Here is a 9,887-nt window from a genome sequence, read left to right as displayed (position 1 = left end):
CGTAGTAGAATGCATTTCTCTGTAGTAGAGCGTATTTCTCTGTAGTAGAGTGTAGTAGCGTGTAGTAGGGTGTAGTAGCTTGTAGTAGAGCGTAGTAGAATGTATTTCTCTGTAGTAAAGCGTATTTCTCTGTAGTAGAGTGTAGTAGCTTGTAGTAGAGTGTAGTAGCTTGTAGTAGAGTGTAGTAGCTTGTAGTAGAGTGTAGTAGAGCGTATTTCTCTGTAGTAGAGCGTATTTCTCTGTAGTAAAGCGCATTTCTCTGTAGTAGAGTGTAGTAACGTGTAGTAGAGTGTAGTAGAACGTATTTCTCTGTAGTAAAGCGAATTTCTCTGTAGTAGAGTGTAGTAGCTTGTAGTAGAGTGTAGTAGCTTGTAGTAGAGTGTAGTAGCCTGTAGTAGAGCGTAGTAGAATGTATTTCTCTGTAGTAAAGCGTATTTCTCTGTAGTAGAGTGTAGTAGCCTGTAGTAGAGCGTAGTAGCTTGTAGTAGAGGGTAGTAGCCTGTAGTAGAGTGTAGTAGTGCGTATTTCTCTGTAGTAGAGCGTATTTCTCTGTAGTAAAGCGTCTTTCTCTGTAGTAGAGTGTAGTAGAGCGTAGTAGAGCGTATTTCTCTGTAGCAGAGTGTAGTAGCCTGTAGTAGCTTGTAGTAGAGTGTAGTAGCCTGTAGTAGAGCGTAGTAGAATGTATTTCTCTGTAGTAAAGCGTATTTCTCTGTAGTAGAGTGTAGTAGCTTGTAGTAGAGTGTAGTAGCTTGTAGTAGAGTGTAGTAGCCTGTAGTAGAGCGTATTTCTCTGTAGTAAAGCGCATTTCTCTGTAGTAGAGTGTAGTAGCGTGTAGTAGAGCGTGGTAGAGCGTATTTCTCTGTAGTAAAGCGTATTTCTCTGTAGTAAAGCGTATTTCTCTGTAGTAGAGTGTAGTAGCTTGTAGTAGAGTGTAGTAGCCTGTAGTAGAGCGTATTTCTCTGTAGTAAAGCGCATTTCTCTGTAGTAGAGTGTAGTAGCCTGTAGTAGAGCGTAGTAGAATGTATTTCTCTGTAGTAAAGCGTATTTCTCTGTAGTAGAGTGTAGTAGCCTGTAGTAGAGTGTAGTAGCTTGTAGTAGAGTGTAGTAGCTTGTAGTAGAGTGTAGTAGAGCGTATTTCTCTGTAGTAGAATGTATTTCTCTGTAGTAAAGCGTATTTCTCTGTAGTAGAGTGTAGTAGCGTGTAGTAGAGCGTGGTAGAGCGTATTTCTCTGTAGTAAAGCGTATTTCTCTGTAGTAAAGCGTATTTCTCTGTAGTAGAGTGTAGTAGCTTGTAGTAGAGTGTAGTAGAGCGTATTTCTCTGTAGTAGAGTGTATTTCTCTGCAGTAAAGCGTATTTCTCTGTAGTAGAGTGTCGTAGCCTGTAGTAGAGTGTAGTAGCCTGTAGTAGAGTGTAGTAGTACAGCGTAGTACTCTGAAGTAGAGCGTAGTAGCCTGTAGTAAAGTGTGGTACGACATAGGCATCCACATTTAAAATGTGACTAAAAAGCCAATTACATCACTATACAAACTCTATTTACAAGAAAAATAATTATTCACAGAGCACTATGGTTAAGAAGCGCAGGGGCTTACAGCAGTTAAGCTTCATACAAATAGTTTCAAAAAATATTCTAACTTTTCAGTTAAGTGAACTGGGGAAAACGGCGTTCAAAGGACTACCATCACCATAATGGTCTCGCACTATATACAAACGAAAAATTATCTGAACATCTTCCCACAAAAAGATTCTGATCAGTACATCAATTGTAGTTGGTAGATAAACAAGCCATGATGGCCGATTCGCCATTGGTCATCATAATATCAGAGACAAAGAAACAAATTTAGCAGACACGCCTAAATATTCATTTTCAATTTCACATCTTGTGTTTTACTGCGCTTACCCAACGAGACATGATCAGTTTGTTTGAGTCTTACAGAATACAGCAAAAGCAATCTATGTTCCAAATACCATTAGTGAAGGCGAGTGATCAGTATTACGTAAGAGATACGGTTGTTTCCGTATATTAGACCTTTCATAAAAATTTAGAAAAAGCTCCTGTTTTAGAAGCAATCCATACATCATAAATTCGGTTGTTTCAGTAAATTAGACCTTTGATAAACATTCAGGAAAGAGCTCCTGTTTCTAGAAGCAATCCATACATCTCAGATTCAGTTGTTTCGGTGGATTGGGCCATTGTTAAGCATTCAGGAAAAAGCTCCTGTTTCTAGAAGCAATCCATATATCACAGATGCGGTTATTTCGGTAAATTGAGCCATTGATAAACATTCAGGAAAAAGATCCTGTTTCTAGAAGCAATCCGTACATAATAGAATTTTATTCCCTTTATAGTTCCGCGGACACACAGACAGACAGACGACGGCTATTATTAAAGAGACTAGTCCTTAGCCCGTGGAAAAATCCACGAGGTCGCTCGTTCTTCAAATTAACCCGTTGCAACAAAGTGGACAGAAATATATCGCATTTGGTATTGATGCGCATTTTAAAAATTCGTGTTTCCGTTACGGGACACGGCTTTCGCGGACACACAGACAGACAGACGACGGCTATTATTAAAGAGATTACAAACAATAGAACATACTGTGTGGAATAAGTGAGAAGGAGAAGGAGAAAACAAAGGAGGAAAAAGCCCGTTTAAACAAGATTTCGGATACGATACGAAATCTTAAAAACATATGTAATCCCGGAAAAGAGCTATGGTAGTTCAAATAATAAATACAGACGATAACAGCTACATTATTCCGGGTCACTGTCTGAGCCGGACAGGGAAAAATCGCTTTCACTGTCACTGTTTTTGTCGCTCAAATTATCTTCATTGTCTATAGCAGATATGTTTTGATCAATGGCAATAACACCAGCAATTTCTGACACCCCTCCAACAGTTGCCTTTCCGCGAAGTCCATGCCTCTCTTCAGAATTAACCTTTTCACCATTGGTAAGCACTGAAATATAAAAAAATGTCATAGCAAAGCATTTGAGAAACCATATCTAATCCTAAGTTTTAAAACTGCAAGAGCTGTTGTTAAGATATCCCAATCAGAAGCACACAATAAAGAAGAATCCTGTACATTTGACAAAACCAAAAAAAAAAAATATAAATATAAACTAGCACAATTAGGCAAAAGAAGCATTCAGCATACCTCATTCGCATAAAAGTTGAAGCTATTGACATCTATCTCATTTCCCAATTATACTGTAAAAAAGCCAGTAGCTAGAAATTTCCTTTTTAAGAATGCCGACTTCTTTTTACATCTTTTCAACAACTATTTTTTAAACCCTACAGTACCTCAACCCGAATGTTTTCACAATGAGTGTAAAATCATGATATATGAAGTGTCAAGAAATGTAACAACAATTCTACTTACCAATCTCTGTATTTTCCATCCATGGGAAATCAAAATCACTGTCTTCGCCAGACTTCTCCTCAACACGAGGTACACCAATGCCCCCGCAATGGTGTTATAACATTTCATGAAGTCTTTATCAACGTCTCCACAGATTTACATACTATGTAATTCAATTCTCCTTTTATTATCTGCCTTCTTTGTTTCTTGTTTGTCCTTATATGCATTGCTTCTGCCCATGAAATAAGGTGTCGTTTCTTTTCGGGTGTTAGAGTCAATTGTATTTGTTTTTTGAGCATTGCAAGACCAGCCTGACAGGTTATTTCGAACTCGTTGGGTGAGCGCAGAAGAACACAATATGTGAAATTGAAAAGGAATATTTAGGCGGGTCTCCTAAATTTGCTAATTTATGTGATATTATGATGAACACTGGCAAATCAACGTTTATGCCTTGTTTATCTGCCAACTACACTTGATTTACTGAGAAAAAGCTCTTTGTAGGATGTAAACATATCCAAATTTAGTTTTGCTTCACCCAGTGAATTGCGTTTGAACATATAAACTACATTGAAAAGGCTTCATTTATTTTTTCCATGAAGACTTTTGTAGTGTTTTCGCAAATACCAAACACGGTAGAGCAATTTTAAAGTAACAATTTCTGCACTTGAAAATTATGAAGTATGAATGACATTACACACTGGTTGTTCACGTTCCAGCTCAAAGATAGAAATTTCGACTATTCTTTCATAAAACCGCAACGAGACATTCAACCATCAAGTGCAAACTTAATTCGCGGAGAGTAACTTGTGTCAATTGACGATCGGTGAATAAATACAAGCGTAATAGCGACCACTCATGGTATTTAGGACATACATTGCTTGTAATGTATTCTGTAAGGCTCAAACAAACGGATCTTGTCTCGTTGGGTAAGCGCAGTAAAACACAGGATGTGAAATTAAAAATGAATATTTAGGCGTGTCTGCTAAATTTGTTTCTTTGTCTCTGATATTACGATGACCACTGGCGAATCGGCCATCATCCCTTGCTTATCTACCAACTACAAGTGATGTACTGATAAGAATCTCTTTGTGGGAAGATGTCACGATAATTTTTCGTTTGTATATAGTGCGAGACCATTATGGTGATGGTAGTCCTTTGAACGCCGCTTTACTACAGAGAAATACGCTCTACTACAGGCTACTACAAGCTACTACACTCTACTACAGGCTACTGCACTCTACTACAGAGAAATACGCTTTACTACAGAGAAATACATTCTACTACGCTCTACTACACGCTACTACACTCTACTACAGAGAAAAGCGCTTTACTACAGAGAAATACGCTCTACTACACTCTACTACAGGCTTACTAGACTCTACTACAGGCTTACTACACTCTACTACAGGCTACTACACTCTACTACAGGCTACTACATGCTACTACAGGCTACTTCGCTCTACTACAAAGAAATACGTTCTACTACGGCCTGCTACAGAAAATAACGTACTGCTACACATCGCTACGAAAAATTACGCTTTAATACATTGTACTACAAGGAAAGAAAGGGCTTGCTACACTCGACAACAGACATTGATGAGCCTCACTACAATGTGCTTTATGGAGAATAGCACATTATCTCCACAAGGCTTGGGAACGTACATAGGTCTAGCGCATGTTGAATACTATATCTCCTTCATATTCCGGAAGTAATACGTGGACGACTTACCCATATTCTGCCTTTTCGCGAGAAAAACGTCTTGCAGCAGTCACACGAAATGGCAAATGCGACATACTTTTATCGACTTTGTTGTGGCGGGTGAATTTTCCTGAAATTTAAACGACGACGAATATTTTACGAGCTAAAGGTGGATTTCCAACAGACAAATTGTACTGCAGAGATAGCTATATATCTAAGCATGTTTATTTAAAAAAGACAATTTTGAAATAAATATTTCGTTTTTAATAGTCAAGAGTGTTTAAAAATTGAAAAGATGTTTCGCCTTTGTTAAAATACCTGTATTTTTTGTGTGTTTAAATGGGCTGCCTGCAGCTGATTGCGTGTGTGTGTACCAGAAAGAAAAAATTACTCCTTGCTAAATTGTAGGCAGCCGAGAATCTTGGAACTGGCTGCAAAGGCTTACGACTAGTATGTATTTTACAGTCGTCGTAACAGGCTAAGCTAGGTGGAATGTAAAGGACGGGTGAAACAGTATAACGTCAGGTAATACTGATCCTTGAATTATTTTTGACAGCATATTAAAAATAATTTTTGGATTTAGTTTCCCTTTAACACAAGGAAACAAACTGGAAGTCTTTAAGGAAAATACATTTCCTAAGCTTACTATTCCCTAAAACAGTCAACAAGTCCACAAAATCTCAAAGACTCGTCATTGTTTGTAATTCGAAAGCCCTAAGATACCGATTTTAAAACTAAAGTTGTATTAAACGTGTTTTAGTCATTCAGCTATGTAAAAAAGTGATGGTCTTGAGAGTTTTTTATTGTTATTTAGCGATTGACAGGGAAATATAGACCCTAGCAACATCCATTTATCATTTGCACTGATAGAATAACACTAACAACGTAAAGATTTTTACATAGAATTCTTCACTCTGAAAGTCCAAAAATTTAAATATCTTGTAGTCAGACAAATTAAAAAATATATAGTTTCATTTTGTTTAGGTAATTTAATGAAAACTTTTGATATTATCTTCATAAAGGTAGTGGTGTAACTATAAATCTGATGTTTTGTCATTTTAGATTTGGAATTTAGTTTTGTTGCAATGGAAAGGATGAAACTTGACGCTAACAGTCTTATTGCAGCAGGCAGCACACATACCTTTCAGTGTCTTGCAGTGGGAGAAGGAGCAATAACATATGAATGGTTTAAAAATGGAAAAAAGCGCCGCACTTATAATGAACCAAAATTCATGTTACATTCTGTTAATTCTGATGACGATGGAAGATACAGATGTGAAGTTAAAAATAAAGGCAAAGTGTTAAAATTCTCTTTTACACTAACAGTTCAAGGTAAGCTTTTTCAAAAAAATACCACGCTCGCTGTTTCTTATTAGTTAGTTTTTAACTTTGGTAACTTACACAATGGCAATGAAAAGGTTTTTGTGGACTAAGGACAAAAACAACATCTTAAGGATACTGTAATGGTATAAATATAATTTTTTTACAGATTTATTTTTAAAAAAAATATGTGGATTTTGATATTCTCTACTATATTTAATGAGTTGTCGGTAGTTCGCTTAACACCTTCTGTACATCTTTGATTAGGTTATTGTTGTAAAGGTCAGTTTGCGAAAATCTTTTTTACGAAAATTTTAGATGTTCGTTTTTTACGATGTATACATGACTTAATATGTTAAAAACTCCCCTCCACGAGGGAGAAACTCAACAAAACTTTTCACACATGCTTATCGATACCTGCTGCGAATGATTTTGTCACATTTTATATATATTTTGATTTTTTAAAGAAAAAGACAGGTTCAATCACAAAAAGCGAGCAAAAATTCATTTTTTCACAAATTTTTAAATAAAAAAAAAAAAACGACGCGCTTTTTCGAAAAAATGTGGCAAGTATTGTTGCTATGGTATGCTAAAGTGATTGACGCAGAAAAAAAAATAAAACGGAGGGGAGTTTCGGAAATGTGTCTTTGAAAAAAACTTTTCTTTGAATTTGTAAGCTTAATGAAAATAATTGTCTTATTTTGGACAAAAAGCCAATACAGCCCTAGTGGAAATAGAGTTTTAATGTGTAGTATAGATATCCTGTATACAGAACAACGTCTAGCTGCGCTATTGCCTAAATCAACAAACCTAATATTTTGTTTCAAGAAAATATGATTTACACTGTCATATGTAGTAGTTTCCTTTTCGCCATAGTAAATGTGTATTAATAAGACATGTTTAAAATATATATGCGTATTTTGTTAAATTAAAACGAAGCTTTTCGTAAGTATACTTACATCATCAGGTATAAAACTTAAAAACGTGTGCTGATATATATACAAACATTACATAATTAACACTTTTTCATAATGGCATAACTTAAAGGAGTATAGTCTTATGACAAATTAGATTTTAGTATGAACAAAATCCCCTTGACGATGTTTTAATTATGTAATTTTTGTATATATATCAGCACACGTTTTTAAGTTTTATACCTGATGATGTAAGTATACTTACGAAAAGCTTTGTTTTAATTTAACAAAATACACATATATATAAAACATGTCTTGTAAATACACATTGTCATCTGTGTTTTGACTCTGATGGGGTTCTGTTCTGTTTTGTTCTTTAAGGTCTGGTTTAAATCCAAAGTTTTGACTAACATGATTGTGTTGTTTAGAAAAAGTGAGTAGGACACACACAAAGGTGAAACCTTCTATTGATAAAGGATCTTTTAAAAACCAAACAAGATATGTTGGCGATAATACAACTATAGAATGTCGCGCACTTATTACTGGGTCGATCATAGGCTATGCTATGTTTAAATGGAAAGGTCCTTTTAATCAAACTGTGTTGCAGAAATTTGTGGATTCATTTGATATTGATGAAAATTTTCTCAAAGGAGTCAAGTTCAGTTGGATATACAACTATAATCAATTCCCAAGAATTGATGGCGTTGAGGCAGTCTTATTAAACTTGTCATTAAATGATGCTGGTTATTACACATGCTTAGCCATCAACAACATTGTAAATGATCTGACTACCATGTATCTAAATGTATTACCAAGAATAGTTTATAAAAGTAAGTATGTTTATGTAACTGAAAATTTGATCAATGTAGGTTGTTTACTCTCGAAAAAGGATATAACAACATTCAGACCTGGAATAAAAAGTATCTATTTTTAGATCCACCTCAGCCAACAAAAAAATCAAAGAAAATGACACTTATTGTAGCAAGTTTGGGCGTTTTAATGGCAATTGGACTAATTATCATTCCTACTGTGTTTTACACAATCTTGAAGTTAAAGAAAAAGACTGACAGAGATGCACTGGCAATGGAGGTGAATTCAATTTGTATTTAGCGTGTAGTTAACTGCAGCCTTATGATAGTGAAAATTTCTGTTGATAAAGTTTACGACACCTTATTTTATTTTTTCAGATGCTTAATGGCAATGCAGGGGAAGATTGATGTATCCTCATATGGCCAGTGATTGTACTATGTGTAGATTATTTTAAAAGAAAGAAAAAAATAATAAATTTGTTTCTTTTATAATTTTACTAAAACTGCTTTTATTTAAGACGTTTAAACGAAATTTCACTGCAACATTGAAATGTAAAAAGATTTTCGATTTTCTACAATGTTAATGCCCAGCGAACGTTCTGTTTTTATTCTAGTCTTTATTTTAGTCTGAAAGACAAACCAATATACTAATCTACAAACGAACGAGTTAAAGAACAAAAACCTTCTGCGGAAAATCGCTTTCAAAGCAAAAGAGACATTACCTAAAAAGATTTAGCTTATCAAGCCCAAGGATAAATTGTGGTTGCTGACACTTGTTGTTGTTAACAAGGCTGACAACAAGTTAAGAAATTTGTTCATTATAGTTAAGTGATAGAAACCAAGATCTAAACATGGTTCTTGAAACCGAACTTTTTATTGTCCATATTTACAGCCCCCATTGTTTAAGACCATAACTTCTTCTGTTATTAACCTTTTCCAGTAAAAAAAAAAGACAAGGTACATAAAACATCTAAAGTGTAGTCGGAAATGCTGCAGAGAATTGTTGAAAAGTAGATTTGGAGCCAATAATGCTTTGCGGAGAGATCCAAATACAGAAACATTAGTGTGAATAAATAGGCAGCTACATTTTGATGAGTCTGCTATAATATGTGTCAGGCGTACCCACTAGCCTACCTTCTTTACGTGCCTCGATACTACACGTGCCATTCGCTCTTATGTTTCTTGCGTTCCTACGTGTCATTGTTACCTGCATGCAAACGTACTGTAGTCACTTTTGTGTTTTTCAAAACTTTCATTGCCTTCTTAAATTTAAGTGCCACTTTTTACAATTTTGGCCAAGCGTTTCTTGTATTTAGTGCCATATTAAACAGGAGCCGCAGTTTTCAGTTTGAAAAGATTTTGTGTGTTGTGGGATAAAAAAGTCATATATGAACAGTGGGCAAATTTCGTTTTACTAAAATGAGCCAGTCAAATATACCAGTCAAATCGAGGTAAAATGAGATATCTCATAGACAACAAATCAGCAGCTTTGGTCTAACATTAAGTGAATGTAAAATAAGTTTGTTTCGGGAGAAATCACGTATCAATAACTATGCAGTAAAATCTCTTTATCTCGAATAGTGTCTATCTCGAACTTCCCTCTATCTCGAACTAAAATCTCGGTCCCTTTGTGGCCCACCTAAGGTATTTTCCTTCCTTCATCTCGAACTCTCTATCTCGAACAAATTTTTTGGTCCCTTGCGAGTTCGAGAAAAAGAGATTCCACAATATAAAATACATTTGTTAACATCTTTAACCAACAAAAGGACAGCACAACATGGTCAA

The 9,887-nt window shown here is 35.4% G+C and overlaps 1 protein-coding gene across 1 annotated transcript; it reads left to right on the top strand.

The window, feature by feature from the left end:
* The first annotated feature begins 7,018 nt into the window (after nucleotides 1-7,018).
* Nucleotides 7,019-8,857, top strand: LOC130644349 (uncharacterized). The gene is made up of 3 exons (XM_057449913.1): nucleotides 7,019-8,123; nucleotides 8,228-8,382; nucleotides 8,481-8,857. The coding sequence occupies exons 1-3, from the start codon at nucleotides 7,859-7,861 to the stop codon at nucleotides 8,508-8,510; spliced, it is 450 nt and encodes a 149-aa protein (XP_057305896.1). The 5' UTR covers nucleotides 7,019-7,858; the 3' UTR covers nucleotides 8,511-8,857.
* The last annotated feature ends 1,030 nt before the right edge of the window (nucleotides 8,858-9,887 follow it).

The sequence above is a fragment of the Hydractinia symbiolongicarpus genome, chromosome 5, assembly GCF_029227915.1.
Source record: "Hydractinia symbiolongicarpus strain clone_291-10 chromosome 5, HSymV2.1, whole genome shotgun sequence".
Classification (NCBI taxonomy): domain Eukaryota; kingdom Metazoa; phylum Cnidaria; class Hydrozoa; order Anthoathecata; family Hydractiniidae; genus Hydractinia; species Hydractinia symbiolongicarpus.
This window is presented reverse-complemented; position numbering and strand designations above follow the sequence as displayed.

Coding starts and splice junctions, on each gene's coding strand:
- LOC130644349 (XM_057449913.1), top strand. CDS start 7,859: ATGTTTAAATGGAAAGGTCCTTTTAATCAAACTGTGTTGCAGAAATTT. Junction 8,124..8,227: donor ACCAAGAATAGTTTATAAAA/GTAAGTATGTTT, acceptor ATCTATTTTTAG/ATCCACCTCAGCCAACAAAA. Junction 8,383..8,480: donor GAGATGCACTGGCAATGGAG/GTGAATTCAATT, acceptor TTATTTTTTCAG/ATGCTTAATGGCAATGCAGG.